Source organism: Peromyscus californicus, unplaced genomic scaffold, assembly GCF_007827085.1.
Source record: "Peromyscus californicus insignis strain IS unplaced genomic scaffold, ASM782708v3 Scaffold_9__1_contigs__length_137607984, whole genome shotgun sequence".
Lineage (NCBI taxonomy): Eukaryota > Metazoa > Chordata > Mammalia > Rodentia > Cricetidae > Peromyscus > Peromyscus californicus.
The window spans coordinates 70,802,038-70,825,552 of NW_026294617.1; the positions used below are offsets into that span (position 1 = coordinate 70,802,038).

Here is a 23,515-nt window from a genome sequence, read left to right on the forward strand (position 1 = left end):
CCATGACTCCTCCATCAGGAACCGTGGGATTTGGTCTATCTGCGGATCAACTTGAATGAACCAGCTGGAGGTCCCTGTGTCACAACACTGCATGTGGAGTATAGGATCCAAGCTAGGGAAGTTGCAGTCCCTCAGTGCAGGAGAAACTTTCAGATTTTAAATTATAGGTTTTGATCCATGTAGAGTTGCTTTTTTTTTGTACAGGCTAAGAGATGCAGATCTATGTTGGAGCATCTTTAACAAATGATGCTGTCCAAATTGGATAGCTACAGGTAGAAGGATGAAACTGGATCCCTATTTCTTGCTGGACACAAAACTCAACTCCAACAGGTGAAGGGCATAGACATAAGACCTGATACCCCGAATCTGATAGGGAAGAAAATCAGGAATATTCTTCAACTTAAGGACACGGGAGAGCACTTTGTGACTAGGACCCTGGTAGCTCAGGTAGTAAAACAACAATTGACAAATGAGACCCCAGGAAAATAAAAGGCTTATGTACAACAAATAGGCACTATTGTTTAAATGAAGAAGAAGCCTGCAATATAGGAAAAAATCTTTTACCAGCTATACATCTGACACAGCATTAATATCCAAAATATATAAAGAACTAAAACAAAAACAACAAAGCAATGAAAACCAAAAATCAAGAAAACAACTCGATTAAACAATGGGGCATGGATCTAAACAGTGAATTTTCAAAAGATGAAATCTGAGTGGCTGAGAAACATTTTTGTAAATGTTCAACATTTTTATCCACTAAAGATATGTGAATTAAAACTACTTTGAGATTTCATCTTACCCAAGTCAGAATGGCCAAGATCAAAACCCAAATGACAACAGTGAGTTCATCTAGTTCTGGGCTTTTCTTTGAAGGGAGGCTTTTAATTTTTACCTCAATTCATTGCTTGTTGTGGGTGTGTTTAAATTAGAAGCTTATCCATTTTTTTTCTCATTTGGGAGATTCTAAGTTTTTAAAGTATTATCCATTTATTCTGATTTTCATTAGATTTTCTGGTATCAACTCCCCTTTCATGTCATTTTATTAAGTTGAGTCATTTTTTTCTTTGTTAGTTTGACTATAGGTTTTGTCAATATTATTATTATTTTGGAGATTATAATATAATTACAATGTTTTCCCTTCCCTTCCCCACTCCAGTCCTTTTATATATCTGTCCCTGCTCTTCTTCAAATTCATGGCCTGTTCTTTCATTGTTATTGCATGCACATGTGTATATACATGTATATTCTTAAATATAACCTGTTCTGTTCTTATAATGTTTCTTGTACATGTATTTTCAATTTTATCAACTTTTTCAAAGAACTGACTCTTGATTGATATTTAGGGATTGTCCTTTTAGTCTCTCATTAATTTCTGCTTTGCATTTAATTTCTTGGTACTGCATTTGGGTTTGACTTCTTGTTTTTCTAGAATCTTGAGGCCCATTATTAGATTATTTACTTAAAACCTCTCCACTTTCCTCCTAGGAATGTCTTCCTTGTATCCCAGAGATTCTGTCAGATAGTACTATTATTTGCATTCATTCTTTTTCCTGGAATTCTTACTTCCTCAGTGACCCATTCTTTATTCAAAAATGTATTGTTCAGTCTCCAAATATTTGTGTTGTTTCTGTGGCTTCTTTTGCGATTGAATTCTAGTTTCAATTTGCTGTGATATGAGGTACAAGGAATGGCTTAACATTTTGTATTCTTGTAGCTGGTTTTGCAGCATGTAATATGATTAATTTTGGAGAAAGTTTACATATGCTGCTGGGAAGAATGCTTTACTTGTCTGTTGGTTGGATTCTTTACATTTCTGTTTGATCCATTGATCTATGGTATTATTTACCTCTGAAATTTCTTGGTTGTTTTTTTTGGAAGATCCATCTAAAGATTAATAAGGATATTTAAGTCTCCCATTATTATTGTGACAGGACTTAAATGGCCTTTTATGCTCTTCAGATTTTATTTTATGGAATTGAGAGCTTCAAGATTTGGGGCATAAATATTTGCAGTAGTTAAATTTCCATTTTGATAAATTGTTCTATTTATTAATATGTAATGCTCATATTTATTTTTCTGATGAATTTTGGTTTGAAATATACTTTATGAGACGTGAGTGCTGCTGTGCCATCTTTATACCTCTGTAGGTTTCTTGGAGACAACAGTCAGATCTTATTGTTTGCTTCTTGTTGGTTAGTCCAAGTCTTCTCGATCTTCCTGTGTGATTATTGTTAGGGGGGACTTGCTGTTTCCTGTGTTTTTGCTGGTTGTGCTTCTGACAGAGGAGATTATTGTTAATTCTTTACAAGAAAGCTTTCTGTGTTGTGCGTGGTTGTTTTCTCCAGGTTCTCTCTTCTGTTCATCTGTTCCTTTCATGAAGTATACACTTTTCTGCATTTTCCTGAATAAAACTGTCTTTCTTTTATTTTCTCTCAAATTAAGAATTTTCTTCAATGCTGACTATGCTTTCTTGAATCGTCTTAACTTGTGATTGTGTTGAAATATTCTTATTTCACTTTCAATTTTGAGATAAAAATTCTGAAGAAAGCAATCTTGGTTGACAATTACTTACTTTCAATATTTGAATTATCTCATTCCATGCTTTCCTGACTTTAAGGTTTGATAATAAAAGACCTGAAATCGTTCTGATATTTCTGCCTTTGTATGTGAGTTGGTTTACAGCTCTCATTATTGTTTCTTTCTATTTTCGACATCCTGACTAGGGTATGTAATGGAGAAATTTTTCTCTAATAATGTCTCTTTGGGGTTCTACATGCCTCTTCCATTTAGATAAACATTTCTTTCTCTAGTTTTGACAAATTTGTGCCTATAATCTCAATGAATAAATTGTCAGAGCCTTGAGACTTCGTCTCAGCTCCTTCTTCTACCCTGTAGATTTTCGTTTGGCCTTTGAAAATATTCCAGAGTTCTTGGAAGTTATTTTCACATCCACTAACTTCTTTGCTGCATATGTATCTACATGCATTATTGTCCTGACCTTATCTTCCATCCCTGAAATTCATTACTCTGCTTGGTCTTGTCTATAGACGATACCTCTCGTAGTTTTTATTTGCTTGATTCTTTCTTTTTTTAAAAAAATATTTTTATTTTATAATTAATTTAGTTTTACATATCAGCCACGAATTCCCCTGTCTTCCCTCCTCCCACCCCCCAGCCTTCCCCCATCAATCCACCCCTCATTCCTACCTCCTCCAAGGCAAGGTCTCCTCTGGGGAGTCAGCCCAGCCTGGTAGATTCAGTTGAGGCAAGTCCAGTCCCCTCCTCCCTGCACCAAGGCTGATCAAAGTGTCTCAGCATAGGCCTTAGGTTCCAAAAAGCCAGCTCATGCACCAAGGACAGGTCCAGGTCCCACTGCCAGGGGGCCTCCTAAACACACCACCTCCCGGCGCTTGATTCTTTCATTTCCAAATTTGTTTGGTTGTTTTTAAGCACCTAAGTTCCCTTGCTAAAATTCCTTTCCATGCTTTTAAATGTTTCCTCCACGTTATTAGACAAGATCGGGCGTGTTCAGGGTGGTATGGCCGTAGACTTCCTCCACATTATTATTTTGTTTAGTAATTTTCTGTCTAGGTCCTGAATTATTTTTGTAACTTTATTGTCTAGACCCCAATTTGATTTTCTTACTTCATTCATCCACTTATGGAGTTCTTGATATGGACATTGAGCTACACTCTGAAGTATTTTCTGGCAGTTCAATTACCTCATTATCTTTGCTTTCCTTAGTTGAGAGACTGTCAGTTTGTTTGTGAGTCACAGTGGAATGCTACTTGGCGATTTTTATGTTCCTTTGTTGATTTTGCACTTGAGACTTCAAAAATCATTGTACATCTGATGGGTACTTTGGATTGTTTTACTTAAGCTAATAACTAGTAGGGCCTGTGCCTGATGTCTCATGATAGGATCTAACTGATGGGAACCACTGATAAGGGCTAATACAAGCACTGATCTGGTTCAGTGGGAATTTTAAGAGTATGTTGCGATGGACAGATTGCACGTTACTTGGAGATAGAGAATAGGCAAGAGCAGCTTGGCTCTTGAAATTGTTCAGATGAAAAGGGTCCTCTTCTTGAGCTTAGGGGGTATTGATATATACAGGAAGGGTTTAATCCTGTTATTATTACTCAGAAGAGAAGATTCCTAAAGAGGTGAGTATTTGAGCTGCCTGAGTGGGGCTGTAAAAGCTTCTGAATGTTGTTCAGCCGAGATTGAGTTCGAATGTCTGTGGACACTTTAAAGAGGATGTCTCTGGCATACCCTCATGCCTGTAGTAAAAATAGCTTTATGTAACTTGAGACACCCTGCCAACGTGCTATGACTAAATGGCTAAAGGCAAGTAATTGAGGTGTTAGCGGTAGGGAAGGAGAGTTAAAGGCTCCAGGGAGAAGAGTGTCTGGAGTCTTCATGTGAATGTTGGCAGTAAACGCCACAGAAGTGTCACCGAGTCAGGGTACGGCAGGAGGGGGACAGCTGTGGTGCCTTCTGACCAGTCTTTGTCTCTTCTACTTGACACTTTTCATTCCACACTTAACTGTTAGTTCAGTCCTTACCTGCTTTAATGACCCTCCTGTTTTCTCTTCTAAGACTCATCCAGAGGCTGCCTACTCTCCCTACTTTGTACAATGTTCTGTTGTTTTACTAAAGTCTTCTCAAGGTACGCTACGAAACTCTCAGAAAGCATGAGGACAAGCTTTAGTTGAAAAGCCAGGAAGGAGAGTATGGTGCTATTTACCAGGATCCAGGTGGAGCCTCCAAACATACTAGGTGTGTTTCCAGTTCCTCTCCTCTCATGAGGAGTTAGGCTGTAGTGAGGAGCATAGAGCTGTGCTCTGCGCTGGGCTAAGAGTGGAGGCTGTGTGACTAGTACAAGATGCTATTGAATTAAGATAGATAAACCACCCCCACCAGCCAGAATAAAAGTCTCTATTCAGTAATGTTGTGTACTGAGTTTGTTTTTGTGCTTTTTTAGAGGCCTTTGAATGCAATGAGAGACAGAAAAGAAACAGCTAAAGTAAGTACAGGGTCACAGGCTTTTCAGAATTTATTCTATATTATTGTGCATATTCACAGATCCAGCCACAGTACTAGGAGTGAAGTCAAAGTTGCTATACTAATGACAATTCCCCCCCCCCCCCGGGATGGGGAGAGGCTCTGATATCTAAGGGAGGGATTGAGCTCCTTGGGGTGGATGCTGGCCCATAAACGTCCTGTTTCCCAGTTTGTCATAGGCATGAAGAAGGTCAGGGCCAGACAGATTCATGGATGAGTGGGTCAGCCAGGGGCCTGAAAGAAGTGTGGTGGATGGCTCTCTTCCCTTAGGTGGGATGGTTGGAGAGTCTCTGGGGCACTGGGGTGGTTGCTCTGGTTTTGGCATCACTGCACTTCCTGGTTCTGCCTCTGTTTCCCTGTAGCGAGCAAGTTGTCTCCTTTCACTGGTAGGATTGTCCGAGTCTCTTGGATTTGGCCAGTGCTTGCTACGACTTGCTCTGTCTGCTTCTCCTGCTCTGTCAGGTGCTCCGGGAGTTGTTCATTCTTCCGTTCCAGCTGCTCATCTTTCCTTACGAGGTCTTGATCCAGTCTCTGGTCCAAGAGTTCCTTCTCCTTTTCTAGGTGTGGGTCGTCCAGCTGCTGCTCCCTTGGGGCTTTCTCTCGCTTGAGTGACTGACCTAGACTTTGCGTTCCTTGATATCCCTCATGCTCCGTCTCCTGCTGCTGCTGCTGCTTTCCTAGGTGCAGTTCCGGCTCGTGCTTCTGTTTCTGGTCCTGTCCCAGGTTCAGTTCAGACTCCTGGGACTCCTGATGCTGCTGTTTTCCCAGGTGCAGTTCTGGCTCCGGTGGCTCCTGACCCCGCTGCTGTTTTCCCACGTGCCTTTCTGGCTCCGGTGGCTCCTGACCCCGCTGCTTTCCCAGGTCAAGTTCTGGTTCACAGAGCTTCTGTTTCTGATGCTGTCTCACATGCAGCTCCTGTGCCCCCTGTTGCTGCTGGTGCTGCCCCAGCTGCAGCTCCTGCTCTTGTGGCTCCTGTTGGTGCTGCTTCTGTCCCAGGGGCAGCTCCTGCTCCTGTGGCTCCTGGTGCCTCTGTCCCTGGTGCAGTTCCTGCTCCTGCGGTTCCGGCTGCTTCTCTCCTGGAATCAGTTCCTGATCATCAGCAGTTTTCTGCTGCTGACCCAGGTAGAGTTCTGGATCCTGCTGCTTCTCCTTCTGGTGCTGTCTCAGACTTAGTTCCTCTGGTCTCAGTGTGCCTTGCTGCTGCTGCTGCTGCTGCTGCTGTCCCAGGCACAGCCCCTGTCCCTGTGGTCCCACATGCAATTCTTGCTCTTGTGGCTCTTGCTGATGCTGTCCCAGATGCAGCCCCTGTGGCTCCTGTGTTGGCAACTGCTTCTCTAGATGCAGTTTCTGCTCCTGCAGCCCCTGCTGTGGCTTTTTTACAGATAGCTGCTGCTCTTGTGGTCCCTGCTGCTGCTGCTGCTGCTGCTGCTGCTGCTGCTCACACCCTTGCTCAGGCAGCCCCTTCACAGGGGTCATGCCCTTCTCCTCTTGTTTGGAGGAACCCTTCTCTTCCATCTCAGAAAATACCTTCTGGCATTGTTCAGGTTGTGAGGTTGGCTGCTTCATTTGTACCTGCTGAGTGTGAGCTGGGAGGCACACAGTCTTGAGAGATTCCTGAACCACAGCTGGAGCAGTCACTGGCAGTGTGTGCTGCTGGGACATCTTGGAAGCTTCTATAGGTCAAGCTGAAAAACAGAAGAGTCGGGGGTTGGGCTGAAGGCAAGGGAAATAGATGAACCCCTGAATAGACATACAGGATACACATAGTGTCCCTGGTTCTTGGCAGCCTTACTCCTGATTAGGGCCTTTTCCAACTTCCATAAGCTGTGATTCCCGAAAGCAAGAGAGAGTGAAGGGTGAGAATGGTAAGAGCACAGGAAAGCTCTCCTATGAGCCCAACGGGAGGGTTCTTTCTCCACAGAGGTTCTGCCAGAATGGGCTGCCTGTTAATTAACTTGCTTTTGTCTAGTCTTTCCCTGGGTCCTGGGGAGATGAGTTCTGGGATTATGTCACAATGTGAAGGAAACCTTTGAAAAAGAAAGATCCCACAGAGGACCCCAGGGCTCTAGAAAGCTGAGTGTCTGTGCTGGAGGGCCACTGGGAAGCCATTGCAACAGCCTTGGACTGGAGTCATCCAGCACGTCCCAGGCCCGACTCCCACCAAAACACTGTGGATTTCTGGGCAACTCACTTAGTCTCTCTGGGTTTCAGATTTTTTTTTTCTCTGAAAAATTAGCAAGTTGGACTGTTCAGGCTGAGAGCTCCTTTTTCCTTTGATCTTCTGAAAGCGAGCTATAGCCCCAGGGCCAGGGGTGAGGAGTGAGGGGTGACTGGGGTGTTAGCGAGAATCAGAGCTTATGACAAGTCTTGTACTTCTAATAGGATTTTCAGGCCCCTGTCCTGTCTGGGTTTCTCCACATAGAAAGTACTACAGCATGTTTTCCTCTGCATACTACCCCAGCCCTTGAAGGATAAGTAGTCTAGCTGAGTCTAGCCTCATAACAACATCCACCCCCAGCTGGAGTAGACACCCCTAGCCATGTTCTGGCCTATTGGAAGTCTGCAGTCATGACTAAGGTCCCAGCAGCTAACACTTACCAGACTCACAGAGGGGAGAAGGCAGAAGCTTCCAGTGGAGTGTTGATCTGAGCAGAGACCAGGGCCCTTTATATTCCTGCCTAGCCTAGTTCCCAGGTTGGAGGTGGTGGACTGGTTTCACCACGCCAGTTGGTCAACTTGCTCCAGCTCCTTTCTGACTCACCTGATATCTCGGGCAGCAAATCCCCCTAGGGCTCCTTTTTTCCAGCTCCTGCCTGATCATGGGAGTGTGAAGGCTCAGCCACTTCTGGTTGAGATCATCTGACCTGGGCACAGGAGGGGAGAAGGGGGTGAGAAAGGTGTCCTGCTTTGTAACCTCAACCAAACTTACCTTTCCATCTCAATGGTTTTGGCCTGATTTTTAGATTGGAGGATTCATTTCCAAGGGCATGGAATGAGGAACTTTGTGTTTTGGGGATAGCCAGGCCAAGATCTATGGAAGGACAGGGTAAGGAATCACTTCTGATGGGGCATGTGGTGGGCATTCTCCTGGGCTAGGAGCCCATCTGTACTCAGCATCTGTGTCAGCACACATCATATTTCCCTTCTGTAAGGACGTAGGCCATGTCTTGGGGAGGTCAAGTAGATAGCAATAGGTGGCTTCCACTGTCCCTCCCTCTGTGTGCCAGGGGTTTTAGCCCCCACATCATACTCAAAGCTGTATTTATAGAGGTTCCTAAGGATGCCATACTTCTAAAAGCTTCCGGTTCACTCCAGGCAAGGAAACAGGAATTAGTTGAAACCAGATACGGTGTATGCACTGTATCTCATGATGATAATCAATGCTTTCTGTAATTATTTTTGGAAATGCACACCATACAAACTCACAACCAAATTAAAATTACCCATTGCCATCTCAGAACATAGTCTTTCTTTCTTTTTCTTTTTTTTTTGGGGGGGGTGAATTCTAGACAGGGTTTCTCTGTGTAGCCCTGGCTGTCCTAGAATTTACTCTGTAGACCAAGCTAGCCTTGAATTCAGAGATACACCTACCTCTGCCTCCTGAATGCTAGAATTAAAACCATGTGCCATCACATCTGGCTTCAGAACATTTTTCTAAAAATAAATTAGAAAACATTTTAGAGTGGGTGTTTAAGCATGCCCCTGCCCCAGTGCTCATGGTGGCCCAACCCACATCTGATAAAATTCAGATTCACTGCTATAATCAAAAGGCCCTGGCTCTCTTGACTTCAGTTTTTCTCTGAGACTTTGACACATGCTACCTTCTCTCTGACAGGTATGCTACAGTCTCACTCCAGGTCCTCAGTCCCTAGGGCACATCCAAAGTCCTTTACCTCATGCCTGGGCACCTGCTCTCCCTCTGCCAACAGGCTCCATTCCATGGCTCTGACATGTACTTGAGCTTTGATGAAAACGTTGGCGTCTGAATAAGACTCTCCTCTTTAGTAAGGAGGGTCTTATTTAGTAATACCCTAGCTATTGAATTGTCTTCTGCTTTAATCAACTTAACAAAAATTTAGGTAGTTTATTTGCACTTTTTCAATTTCTATTATTATCTGCCTTTTCCACTGAAAAACAAGTTATATAAGAACAGAAGCACATCTGGTGTGCTTTCCACTGTTCCAAGAACCTGTCAAAGTCTCCTCATACACTAAGACACTATCAATACTAACTGAAGGAATGAATGACAGCAAATCTCACACCTAGATATAAGTAATTTCTAATTTAAATGTTAATCCATCTCCGTGTGTGTATATGTGTGCCAGGAAGATAAAGCTGAATTGTGGCTTATCTTTGTCTTCAATACTCAGTTAATAGCTCATTTTATGGAGTTCATTCATTAACACTCTTTTATTATGACTTAATAAAATAAGAAATAGTAAAATAATATGAAGATAAAACTGTATTTCTGATTAATTTTGAGAGGTATCCCAGTTCCCCACCATTATCCTGATGAACATCTTACCTTAGTCTTAAGCATATCTGTTTACAATGCTAAATTCCCGTGTTCCTGGGTCTCAGTCTTTAAACAGATAGACGATTTACAAGATCCTTCTGTCCTCTAGAATATGTTTGCCCAGGCCTGCTCTATTCCCAGAGCCACACAGGATCTTACACTGCTCCCCTGTAGAGCCTGAACTGTGGTATTTTCTACAGCAAAGGAAGCACTCCACCAGAACTAGCCGAGCATCCTCACATGGCCACTAGTGTGCTTATGCTCCACTTCTGACCTCACATGGGCGGAATCTGTCTCTCCTTAGCCCGTGACAGTACCAGGGCAGCAGACTGTTCAGGAAGTCACACCGGTCTTATGGGTTCCCAGAGGCTCAGTATCTGCCAGATCTGCCTCCCACCCTCTGATTCAGAGCATAATGAGAACTCTGAAAAGACAGTACGTGTGCATGAGTGTTTGACCACTGGGCAAAGCTAGGGTACGGGAAGAAGGGCAGAGGATGGAGCTTAGAAACATGTGTGTAGTTGCGGGAAGTGTTGAGGACACCCCAGACTTCTAATGCTTAGAGGCCCCATAGTCTACCCTTGGATTGCTCCATTTAGGGACTGGGAATGCATGTGTGTAAGGCAAATCCTTTCAGCACACTGTATAACTGACTTTGTAAGTTATACTTTGTAAGTCTCAGATCCTTGTGATAAATCCAAGAAACTGCCTAGCCTTGTCCAGTATAATGAATGTGAGCTTTCCCATGACCCATGGAGAGTGCTTGACCCAGATCTCTCTCAGCCCTTTTAGAGCCTGACCATTTCCCCTCTAGAGGCAGAAAATGCCTGATTTATCTCTCCTTCAGGGAAGCCTGTTTTAATTGTTGGTTATTGGAGAGGGCGTGTAGGAGGGGATCCAGAAGGATTATTCATGGAAATCCATTGCCCCAGAGGACAGTTGAGAACAGCTCTTCATGAATTGCTAGTCTTGTGAAGATGGTGGCAGATGGTCTTGGGGAGATGGTTTGGGCCAAAGGATCTCATCTTCCCATTTTGCATGGCCACGCAGCATCTGTCTACTGTTGTCTAGTGTAGAGAATCTCTGAGGGTGCTGACCTCCTTTCCTCTGGTCCTCAGGGTACTGTTTCCTATATCATCCCTCCTTCTGAAACCTGCCCTGCCTGCCTCCTTTGTATCTGGAATCTTCCTATCTACCTCTACTGCCTGCTGAATCTGACCCTGTTTACATTTGTGCCCTTCTCGTCCTCAGGAGAGGAATCTGAGGGAAAGATGAGTCCCTGAATGGACCCAAGGATGAATCTTTCTTTCTGGACTTTTGGGTGCTCCTGCATGAACTGACCTGCTTTGTGTTGTATCACTTCATCTAGCTGCCCCAGATTGGCCTGGTGAATTTCTCATCCTCACTTTTGGTCTCTAGTATTGGCCCTTTCTTTTGAATCAAGTTTGAATCCAGTTGCTATTGAGGGACATTCTCAGTTCTGCTCTTGATGGCAGCAAGAAGAACAAAGGCATAGCTGGTGTTTTGGTAGTGGAAGAAAAGAGATTTTGGTGGAGCAAGAGACTGGTGCTTTGAGTGGAAAGGAGATTCGCTGCCATTTTCCTTCCAGCTGAAAGAAATGGGGGGAAGACTTGGTTAGAGAATGCGGAAGAAATTAGAAGAGGATAAAAGAAGGTGGAAGGATGAGTATGACCAGAACATAGGAGATTGTCAAAGAATAAATTAATTTGTAAAAACTTTCCATTGAATGGTTTAGAGTGTTGCAGCATCTCCTCTGTTGGGGGTCCGTCCTCTCCTGGACAGATAGGGAATGAAGTTTGAAAAGAGGACGATATAAGAGCTGTCCAAGATCTACAGTGAGTCTGTGGTAGGGCTGGAACCCAGACACCCTGGCTGTGGTCTGAGGTATCTTTTCCCCATCAGGCTCCTCAATAGGAGTTGAACAGCATGTCAGGTTTCACTATATGCCTCAGAGACATCTTCCAAGCCCCTTAAGTCAAGCATTTATCAATAGCATGATAAATTCTGGGTTTTCTGGAGAAAGTACTAGTTTGTCTGGCTCTCATTCAGCCCAAACACCCTTGGCATGTTGGGTCCTGGAAAGACCCTTGTTGGTCCTGAGGATAGGGAGCTACATTCCTTTATGGCTCTGGTGCTGTATCTTAACCTAGTCCAACCAAGAGAAAACCTGGGCTGGCGCCCCACTCTCGGGAAGCTTTGTGTTTGTAAAAGGAGGGTCCAAGCACCTCTGTAAATTCCTGTGAGGATTTGGTGAGACAATGTATGTTGTTAGCACATACTTGGTGCACAGGATACTGGCTGCTTCCTTGTCTGGAGTCATTACACATGTGGGTTGATATTCATGTAGTATGTTACATGCCTAAGGAGAGAATTTTAGGGAAACAGGATTTTTAAAGATCATCAGAGTTTATTTTCTCATTTTTTCCCTTGAAAATCATGAAGCTTTGGCCAGTCATAGTGTAGTGTACCTTTTCCATAATCCCAGCAATTTATAGGTAGAGGCAAGAGGACCAGGAGTTCAAGGACAGGCTCAGGCTACATAATAAGCTTCTTGATGGTCTCACAAATAATGAAAAGCCAAACCAAACAAAACAACGCCAACAAAATTTCATGAGGTTCTAAAGTGGCATACTGTATCAGAGCAACCAAGTCCTTGTCTTTTCATTTTCTGATTTATCTAATATGTCTACTACTGGGTCCCAAGTGGCAATTAGTACATCATAGAATACCACATCGTCTTTCTTTCTCTAGTGAAGCCTTGTGTGCTCCAATTGAGATAATAAAGAAATTAAAACGGATTTGTATTCCTATGGAACATGGAGGGACCTTGGGACCTGTGTGGGCAGAGGGGAACTAGTGATTTGGGATTAAGATTTGATATAGAAAAAGAATCCAGACAATGGAATGAGGAGTGTATGCATAGTCCTAGTCAGGGAAGAGTGGAAAGGGCTGTATCAACTAGAGGCAATGAGGGAATGGGGATGGTAGATCAGATAAGACACACAGTGATTAAGATTTCAGGGTGTGTGTATACAGACAGGGCATCAGGTGTAGTAGAGAGCAGACAGGGAGTGGCCATGGCCTGAAGTAGAGAGGATGGGTGAGGGGCACAACAGTGGAAAAAAAAAGGCAGTCATATAAGAGTCCAGTCCCACAGCCTCCTTGGCCAGAAGAGTCTTCAAGTGTCAGACAAAAACAGCACTAGGCTGGGGCCTGGTTCTAGATCATCACTTCCTTCTTGCTAATTAGGGTATGTGCAGGGGGCACCTGATCCTGCACCAGCTGCCTCCTGACTGGTTAATTGCTCTCAAAATTACTCCTGAGAGTGGCCATAGAAGCCACTCAGACCCATGTCAGAGGCATGAGTGTGCGTGGTAAGGAGGAGGTCTAGAAATCATACTTGTTTCTGGAGTAGGAGCTGCATCCTTGCCTCACTTTGGTCCTGGTGAGTCTCTGGTGAATGTGCCGCAGTCTGGCCCTTTCCTGACCCTATCTGTTTTGTTCTCTGTATTTGTAGATGATTTGTCACGAAGCCATCCGAGACTCTTGGTCTCCAGATGAGTCGTTCTGATGCAGAGCACCAAATCAAGCCTGCCTATCAACCTTCCTCCCCCACTCATTTACACACTTCTCAAACCAGGTCACCCGGCCAAGAGGTTGAGCATAGGTCCCTAGGTCCCATGCATGTCAGAGGGCCCTGGCTTATCTTCCCAGGCTGAAGGGGAGATACAACCCTTGCCCTCAAGAAGCCTGGTTCAGGAACTTCCGGCCTGATAAAGAGACAGGCTTAGTAACAGAGAGGGTTGTAACTCAATACCACTCCAAGGGAGTACTCTGGACCCTGCATGGCTCTACATGAAACAGACCCAGGGCTGAGAAAGTGTCCCTAGGGGACATTCATAGGAAATAAATCCTCCAAGACTGTTTATCCCATCCACTCTCATTTACTATCAATTTTAATCCATTTCATATTGCAGAGGAGGAGCCCAGATTTCACAGCACCTGATCTCACTTGCCAGCAATCTCACCAGGAGCAAGTGGATTGATCAAGTTTGGATCTCTGCTCCCAGGTCTCTGCTTCAGCTCCTGAAGCAGAGATGTCGTTTAATGTGATAGATTCCTCCTGGAGAGGCACCCAGGGCTGTGATAGAAAAAGACAGAATTACTGGCCTCCTGGCAGGCAGATTGAAAGTGCTGGACCAGCTAAAAGGTTGTTTTCCTATCATTCAGGTTTTACTAGAAAGCTTGTGTAGAGGGAAGCAGTCAGGAGGAGAGAGGTCGGGGTTACATGGGGTGTGGTGAATCAAGCTTCCTCTCTCAGACAAGTATTTGCTTGCTTTGCTCCAAACTCTCTCTTCTCCCACCCCACCCTAGCACTTCTACCAGGAACCTCAGGCTAAGTCACCCCTGAACCACCTCCTACTACACCGAGAATGCTACCCCTTGGCTCACAAAGGGTGACACAGAGATTCAAGAGGGGCACTGGGAGTCAGGGAAAGCCTGGGCTAAGCTCTAGGTCTCTGTTTTGCCTTTCTTTACTTCTGCATATTTATAATCCTGTTCTCTCTCCTGGAAAAACCTTTTCCAACTTCTGCCTAGTGACTGAATTTTATTAACTGCTGTTGATTGATAACATTCTTGTACCTGTGTTCTAGGCCCTCATAGTCTAGCATTAAACTAAACAGGGAAATATCTTTAGTGAATGAAAATTTTCATTCCTGTATGGCAGGTCAGCAATAAGTAAAATAAATATAGACCAAGCACTTACAGCATTTTACATGTTGTTAACATCCTATGTGGGACAATGTGGCAAGTAAAGCTTATAAAGTCTAGGGGATGGGGAGAGACTTTAGATGGAATAGTCACAGCAAGAACTTGAAGATAAGAAAGTCAGCACCAGGTTAAATGGAAGAGGAGGAGGAGACAGCGAAGCAAACAATGTTAGACAAGATCTTCTGGAACCAGCAAGAAGGCTGATGTGACTGGGCATGTGTGAGTAAGACAAGGCTGAGGGAGTGAGTGGAGGTGGATAGTGAGTGGAAATAGTGAAACAACTTTGGCTTTCCAGTGGCTAAAGTGAGAAAAAATGGAACTGTGACACTGTCTGACTTAATTTTGAAAGTATCTTCATAGTAAGAATAGAAGCAGCTAGAGCTGTAAGAGGCAACAGTATGAATTTATCAATATCTCAGAAACAGGGTGGTATCAATAGAAACAAAATTTAGTTAAATTACAGATGATGTCTGACAACAGAAGGAATTGATGAGCTGTAAGTGAGAAGCCGACAATGATCCAAACATTTTAGCCTTGCATGACCATAGGATAGAACCATCATTAATGAAGTGAAGGGACTCTCAGTTGTGAGTTCTGGAGCAGTCCAAGTTTGAGGTGCCCATTAGACACTCAGGCAGTCATCACATGACACTTAGAGGTATAAACCTTGAGTTCAGAAAGAGGTTTCTGATTTAGACCTACATTATGAAGCATCTGAATGTGCATGATATTTTAAGTCATTATCTAACGCAAAATCACCAACAGAAGACTATTAACAGAAGAAGGAAGAGGCTGGAAGAATATTTCCACTGGTAAATGGTCAAGGAGATGTGAAGGCAGTCAAGGAAATGGACAGAAACTAAAATAACAGGCACTGAGTTAAGGAACACTGCAGGAGGATGGATAGATGGAATGTCCTAAAAGAAGTTGGACCGTTGCTTGAAAGGGATGGGGCAGATTGTGAAAAAAATAGATACGTATGGAGCTTAAGAAAGTCAAATTTATGGAAGCAGTGGCCAAGCAGTGATTTCTATGGCTAGTGGGTAGGAGAAACAAGGTGTTGATCAAGTAGCACAAAGCCAAGTTGTGAGTAAGTGCTGAATATCTTAGGTACAGCAAGGGTGGTGATGCAGATGTTAATTTGAATGTGGCAATCATTTCACAATGTACACATAAGATTAAATGATCACATTGTGTGCCATCGAATATACATACTCTTACAAAATCTTTTAAAAGATAAGACTATGAATGTCTATTGTGTTAAGGAACATGGAACTCATTGGCAATCTTATAAAGGCAACCTGTGATGGGTTATCTTGACTGTCAACTTGGCAGACTCTGGAATAACCTAGGATAAAAACTGCTGTACATATCTATATTGAGTTAACTGAGGGAAGAAGACCCACCTTCAATGCTGGTGGTACCATTCCATGGGCTTGTTGAAAAGGAGAAAAGGGAGCTGTGTAGCTAGAGTTTTTCTGGATGGCCCATGGTCAGGACAAATCTCTCTTACCCGCCAGTCCCACAGCCGCTCAGACCCAACCAAGTAAACACAAAGAGACTTATATTGCTTACAAACTGTATGACCATGGCAGGCTTCTAGCTAGCTGTTCTTATATCTTAAATTAACCCATTTCTATTAATCTATAAGTTGCCACGTGGCTTACCAGTATCTTAACATGTTGCTTCTCATCATAGCGCGGCTGGCAGCATCTCTCTCCTCAGCCTTCCACTTCCCTGAATTCTCTTCTCTCCTTGTCCTGCCTATACTTCCTGCCTGGCTACTGGCCAATCAGGCACCAAATGTTGGTGAAATTATTAAGGCAACTCCATGTAGTTAAAGGGAGGTTTATTTTGTGGGGTAACTCACAAGTGAAGGGATAGGTAACAGGGTCTGGGAAAGGTGTAGTGCAGTCCAGCAGTGTTCTCTGGAGAACTCTGCACGGTCTACCTCCAGCATCCAGGGTCCAGGAACCAAGAGAGCCATCCCATCCGGACCCTGGGTCTTCAAGGGTCCTCTCTTGGCTCCGCCTTGTAGGCGTGACAGTTACCGAAACCTCAATGGAGGTGGTCGTTCCAGATCAAAGCTGGAATGGCTCCCCACTGCAGAGCTGAGCCTTAGCCCTCAGTCTTTCACTGCTTCCTGTGTATAGAGACAGAATAACCAGATGGTGCACGTTCCTGCAGCTGTGACTTCTTCATCATGGTGGACTGCAACCTGTAACTATAAGCAAAAATAAAATCTTCCTTCCTTCCTTCCTTAATTTTTTCACATAATTTTTCACAGCAATGAGAAGAGTAGCTCATACTCAGCCTAAGGTAGACGGAAGGGAAAAGCTGGGCTAGAGTGGAATCAAGAGACAGTATAGACAAAGAGTGTGGGCACATTAGGATAGGCCACAATTAAAAAATGTTGTAAGAGAAACAGTTAAATGACTAACTGCCATTTATTGCCTTCTTCTAGTTTTTCTGAACTCTGTTCATACTTAACAGGGAAGCCATAACTGACAGACCAGAATGTGCTATAGCAGTCAGTCTAAAGTCAACAGTATTTTTTTTTGGTAACAACTGGTAGGTTTATTCTAATATTTATATAGAAATTCAAAGAATCTAGGATAGTCATAACAAGTCTGACAAATGACACATTTGTTTACCTCCAATGACTTTAAAAACTGTAACATTACAGTAAGTAAAACAATATTACTATAGAGAAATCATACAACCCAGGAACTCTAATAAGCATGACTAGCTGTTTTGGGTAAAGACATCAAGGCAATTTGGTAAAGGATAGTCTTTCGCAAATAGTGCTGGGATGACTGGATATCAACGTTAGCCTACTTACCAACGTTCTCCATACTTTTTACCACGTACAAAAATTAACTTTCAGAAGAAAGCAAGGGAGACAATCCTTGTGTTCTGAAATTAGACAAAAATTCCTTACATATATCACAGGACTCATAAAAGAAAACAATTAATTGGACTTTACCAACACTAAGAACTCTGTCTTAATTACATTTTTCTTTATTCTTCAGAACTTTATACATGTATACAATGGTATATAATCATAATCATCCCCCATTTTCCTCTTTCCATTCTGCTCAATGTATCTCCCTCCCAACTTCATGTCCTCCTCCTCCCCCTCTCCCTCTCCCTCATCCTCTTCTTCCTCCTTCTTCTAAGTTCAGTTGGTATCACCATTATATGCATGGGTACAGGGCCATTCTCTGGAGTACAGGAAACCTGCAAGTGGGAACTCTCTCAGACTGATTCTTTCTCCCTCAGCAGCTATCAACTGCACCACATTATCAATAGCACCTCATTAAGGGGTAGGGCCTAAAGAACATCTCCCTTCCCTATGCCAGAATTTTAGTTGGCTTGATCTTGTTAAGTAGTTGAACAGGTAATCATAGTTACTGAGTTGATGAGATGATAGTCATGTCATGCCATGTCCAAAAGACAGCATTTCATTGCACTCCTCCACTTGCTACAGCTCTTACATTCTTTCTGCCTCCTCTTTGGAGATGAGCCTTGGCTGGGAGGGGAAGATAGTTAAAAAAATTATCCATTCAGGGATGATCAGTCTTATATTTTCAGTATGTTCATCAATTATGTGCCTTTGCATTGTTACCTAGTGAAAAAAGGAAAAAAGAAGCTTCTCTGACCAAGGTTGAGAGCAGCCCAGATCTATGGGTATAAAGATAATGTTTAGAAAGCAATTTGAAAGCATGACCATTTATCAAAATAACCACAGGAGGTTCTGCCCCCAGGCTTATGACCTTCTTAGCCATGAACTTTTGACTAGGATTGTAGTAGCAGGCATGAAATTTCCTCTGATGGAGCAGACTTCAAATCCGATCAGTCAGTTATCTTATAACAGAGGCGACACTACTGCACATCTTGCCAGGCAGAGAGGTATTGTCATGTGCAGTGTTGAATTCTGGGTACGATCATTGATATCCTTCCTCCCTCAGCAGCCTTCATAGCATCTTCTGGTCCTATGAAAGCTACGCAGAAGGTAACATTTCCTCATCTGTTTGAGACTGATTCTCTACACTTGTACCTTCAGCAATAGTGCCTTACCGAGTAGTAATGGTGGGGAAGCAAGGCCAATAACAACAACCTGTACTGTTCTGAAGACCTCTGGAGGTGTTCTGTGCCTTTTGCTGAAGTCTTCATTAAACAACTCATGTATTCTGTGACTGATATTGTCTATCCATGTTTGGTAATTATTTTCAAACTCTTCAAAATAAAGAATTCTTGATTTTGGGGAAAAATTATTAAGGTGAAAAGGTAAGTTGCAGCCTGGGAAAACAAATCCAAGTTATTTACTGATAAAGGACATTCAAATTCATTGATAAGCCATAAAATGGGTAAAACATTTGTGTATAATTCACCAAAGATGGAGACAAATGAGAAAAAGGAAAGATTTTCTGTGTCATCTATCATGAAGAAAATGAAAATTAAAGTCAACATCCATGCCAGATCATGTCAAAAACTTGAAAATCTGAGTGTATGAAATATTATCAAGATGTGTAATAATCAGAATAATGCTAGTAAGGTACAAAGTACCCAACCACACTGGAAACAGTTGGGCAGTTTCCCCCAAAGTACAACACAATATGCATTTTGGCTTTCAGCCTCCACTACAGAGATGAGCCCTGTGTTCACACAGATTGCCCAGGTCCATAAGAGCTTTGTAACAGCCAAACATTGGAAAGGAGCCAAATGTCCATCAACCAGGGTATATATATATATATATATATATATATATATATATATATATATATATGTGCTGATGAATTTTCTAATCAGGAATAACTATTTGGAAATGAACATTTGATACATGCAATAGCATGCTTGAATATTGGAACACTTGTGGGAGGTGGCAGAAGCTGGGTATGGAGGAATGCACATCACTTTGGCCTGGAGGGGAGGCTGTGTTGGGTGTGAGCTGGGATGTTCTGTGTCAGGGAGTGGCACTTGAGATCTGGAGTGAGAATGGAGTTTTCCCAGCTGTGGCCAGCCTCTTCATCCTCATTTCCTGGCAGCCTGATCTCCCAGGATAGGCAGTGAAGGGCTTTCCTCTGTTGTTCCTCCACAGCACCAGATCCCGTGGCTAGCTCTACCAAGGTCTTCTCCCATCCTTATCATCCTGGGCATGGTGGCAAGCCCTGGAACCTGCTGTCTCCTTTCCTGCAAGAGGCTACCCTGCATCCTAAACTGTGAATGAGAGCAGTGCTCACACTAGTATGGTAAACAAACTGGACTCCATGGACATGTAGGGTTTTTTGTTGAACCCTGAAAAAGGGGGACCTTGGAGCACTGAAAATACTTTTAGTTAGTATAGAAAATAATATTCTTAAATATATAGAATTTTACTCATATTCACCCCATCAAATTTTTTTTCCCTTCTATCCCCTCCTGTTGGTCTCCTTTAATTCAAATAGTCACCTACAGCTTTCATGCTGTGTATAAGAACTTGTGTTCACCTGAGTCTGGCTTATTTCACATAGCATGATAACCTCCATCTATCCATTTTCATTTGTATGTCATTCTTTGCTTGTTTAACACAATGAAGCTACTTGTGTGTACTTACATTTTCTTTATAGACTGTCCTTAAGATTTCACCCATCCAGATCAGATCGTATTCTCAGAACCACCTGACCCAAACACTGTCAACCACTTTGGAAATTACTGAAGTGTACTGTCCTACTTTGTGTTTTGAAAGTTTACACAGTTTACACAAACTAACTGGGGGGACATTTTGTCCCTTGTGGGTGCACTGTTATCAATAAATGTGCTTAATTTTTGAAGGCCCAAGGAATTTCACTTGTGTACATTTTATGTACAAAAGTATATATTGTGGTTTGCGCTTCTTCACATAAGATGCTTATGGGGGTTGAGGAAACATAGTTTGAAGGAATAATTTTCTCAACATTAATTTTATGAAAAACTTTTGAAAAATTAAAACATAAAGGGACAAAAAAAAAAAAACCTGCTGGGAAAGGAGGGGCATGAGGAAGCAAATGCAGAGGGAAGGATTTAGGGAAGTTGTATGTACCCCAAAGGCATTGAAGATGGACGTTGACGAGTATGTTATAGATGATTTTGTGTCTTACTTGCTCTCCTAGATGAATGGAAATGTGTTTGAGAGCAAATTGCTTTAATACAGTGGCTTTTGGAGTGAAGTAAGGACCTGGCCTCAGAAGTGTGAGAAGAAACAGGTCTGTGTCAGACTCTGTTTCATACTTTAAATGAATTGTTCCTTTTATGCCTTAAACCCTTTTGAAGTATGAGGACAGCCTGGAGATGTACAGCAGCTTGTTCTGGAGCGACTGCTGTGCCCCAGAGCCAGCGTGACACCAGAGGCCTCACCTGCTGCCGCCAGCACTTTGTTTGCTGAGTCCTCTACCTTGGATGCTGCCAAAGTGTGATAGGGCACTGCAGTCATCTCAAGGGCATGGTGGGGGTTTGTTTGGTCTAGACCCAAATGCTTGGATAGACCAAGCATTCCAGAGAACTGGGGTTTGGAAGTGAGCCACCACCCCTTTACCTAGGACTGGAGGGGTCTCCAGGATACAGCACTTTCGCTTTAGAAGCAAGACAAGCCAGAACTACAGTTCGGTGGTAGAATTTGCTTAGCTTGCATAAGGCCCTAGGTTCAAAGCCAAGGTAGCAAAAACTAACCTACCAACCAAAATCCAGAAAGAGGTGGTCTTACCCTGTTTTCAGCAGAGGCCTTGTCCCTTGTGATAAGCGTTTTCTGTCTCCACGGCCCTTAGAATGGACCCAGTTTACTGTTAGGCCATAGTGGTGAGATGGCTTCGAAGGCAAATGAGAAAGGAGACAATGTTCTTTTTTATTGCTCTTTTATTGCTATGCTATCTAAATGTCAGGATCACTAGGCAGAATGTTTCCAGCCTTTTCTACCTTCCATTTCCAGTTGCAAATAGTAGCCTATGGTTGGATGGAAATGGTACGTTTATGATTGGGTGGACTTGTTGGTTAGTGTGAAAACAGCATCTTTAAAACAGTCTTAGCCTAACTTGTAGTCAATCCCACACCCTTTGAAGAAGGGCATGGTGTCAGAGACAGTCTACTTGTTGGGCTTCTTCTGGTTCCAGGATGCACTTTGAGCACCTTGAGGCTGTTGCCCTGAAGTGCCCTTATCTTGATTTTGGCCAGCTGCGGCATCAGAATCTGACTCAGCCTTACTGTCTGCAGAGCAGCAGTTGGGTTGAGTGCAGCAAGGTGGAGGTTGCGGGCAGCATGTGCACTTTTTCGGGCAGCACGAGCATTTCTGCGGGCAGCATGGGGGTTTCAGCGGACACGGGCAGGGCGGTTTCGGCGGACAGCATGGGGATTTGGGTGGGCAGCACGGAGACTTGGGGCAGCAAGGTTTCTGCGGACAGCATGGTTTGGGTGGGCAGCATGGCTTTGGTGGGCAGCATGGAGGGCTTGGCGGGCAGCACTGGTTGTTTTTTGATGGGTCACTCATCTTCTTTGTAGTTGAAGTTCCTAGGGAGAAAAAAAAAGAATATTTGAATGACAAGACTGTCTGGAGGCCTGCTTTCCTCATCACCTTCCTTGATCTTCCTTGGTCTGAGTCCTCAGGGTGAAAACCAAGACCTTGGTAAGTAGTGCTGGACCACTCAGAAGCCACAGCTAGTCCCCAACCATGCCTTTACAGGTATCCATGTGTCTGTTCCTTACTAGGCAGCCATTTTCCAGGTAAAGAATGTAAAGTTACAGATATGTAATAAATTTGCTCCAAGTCTCTTAGTGAAGAGCAGAGAGACTCTTAGGCTGACTAAGTCACGTCATAAGCTTTATCTCATCTAATAAGAAGTACCAGTGTAAAAGTTGAACATTTTTATATACCACTTTAAATATGAAGACAACTTAAATTCAGACATCTATCTTAGTAGTTTGTAAATGGATTCAAAATGGATTCCATCTCCCCCCAGATCATGTGTATATTCAGATCTCAATGTGGTACATTAGGATTTTCAAAGCCACCAGCCATCACTCCCTTTCTGAATGTCCTGGATCACTCCATGCTCCTTGAAACACAGGCAGTCTCCTGCCAGTGGCTAGTGGCAACAAGAAAACCCAAATAAGGCCCTGCCCCAGGCATTGCAGGCAGCAGTGTAAAGCCTAGCTCTGTGAGCCACAGGCTGAGGTGGCACCATTCACATCTCCAGGCTATTATTTCTTCTCTAAGGCAGCAGCATGGGGGGTGAGGAGGAGGGGGGAACTAGACCTTGGAGGGGCCCTCAAACTCAACCATTCAAAATTTTTGCAATGTTCTTCTTCTTTGGTGAACAGTAAAATCCCAAATAACTCTTTGTTTTAGTTAACTGACCCACCTCCTGCCAAGCAAGTTTCTCAGGAGGATCCTTACATCTACTTCCTGTATGTGAGCCCTGTACATTTCCTGTGCCTCCTAGGGAATACTGATCAGAACCACTGTCATGTCTCTAGTACAGGACAGCTTAGAAAGTGACCAAGAATCACAAGCAGACACACCAGGGCTCTCACATAACTGTGGAGCAGATGTCTAAGGAAGCAGGATGATCTTGTACACCCTTGATATATACTCAGTTTACAAGACCACACATCCATGATGGGTGGTAGGTGCCAGGCCTCTCAGAGGCGTGTCATCCAGGCGGAGGAAGATGGGTGTGGGAGTTGGAGCAGTGATTGCTTAGGTGAAGTTTCAGCCACCCTCCCAACCTGTGGCACCCACAGGTATGTTTAAGAACACCTCTGGCACAAACTAGCTTTTAAAATGCAGCCAGCTATTGATACGTGCTTGAATACATGAATATTCATGTGTGTGTGTGTGTGTGTGTGTGTGTGTGCGCGCGCGCATATGCGCGCGCACGTATGTATGTGTGCTTGCTCTTTCATCATGGTGATACAAGGAAGGAAGTTATTTGAGGCTAGTGACAGTGCCTGCCAGCTGGATCAAGTAGAGATGAATTACAATTTTTCATTAGGATTTGCAGCTGGGTGAGGCCTTCTCTAATGGTGCCTGCTCTGCTGAGGTTTTGGTCTCCTGCAGTGGACCCTTCCATCTGTGTTCCAGTCCTTGTCTTTCCCCAATACTTGGACTGTCTTCTTTTTCTGTTG

General features: G+C 43.5%; 2 protein-coding genes across 2 annotated transcripts; both read right to left on the reverse strand.

Moving 5' to 3' along the window:
• Window positions 1-5,327: 5,327 nt before the first annotated feature.
• Ivl (involucrin) lies at window positions 5,328-6,732 on the reverse strand. Its single transcript, XM_052731425.1, has one exon. The coding sequence runs from the start codon at window positions 6,730-6,732 to the stop codon at window positions 5,395-5,397; it is 1,338 nt and encodes a 445-aa protein (XP_052587385.1). The 3' UTR covers window positions 5,328-5,394.
• A 14,744-nt stretch (window positions 6,733-21,476) lies between these two features.
• Smcp (sperm mitochondria associated cysteine rich protein) lies at window positions 21,477-21,878 on the reverse strand. Its single transcript, XM_052731432.1, has one exon. The coding sequence runs from the start codon at window positions 21,876-21,878 to the stop codon at window positions 21,477-21,479; it is 402 nt and encodes a 133-aa protein (XP_052587392.1).
• Window positions 21,879-23,515: the final 1,637 nt, after the last annotated feature.

Bases quoted from the DNA above. Each gene is read 5' to 3' on its own strand.
- Ivl (XM_052731425.1), bottom strand. From the start codon at position 6,732: ATGTCCCAGCAGCACACACTGCCAGTGACTGCTCCAGCTGTGGTTCAG.
- Smcp (XM_052731432.1), bottom strand. From the start codon at position 21,878: ATGAGTGACCCATCAAAAAACAACCAGTGCTGCCCGCCAAGCCCTCCA.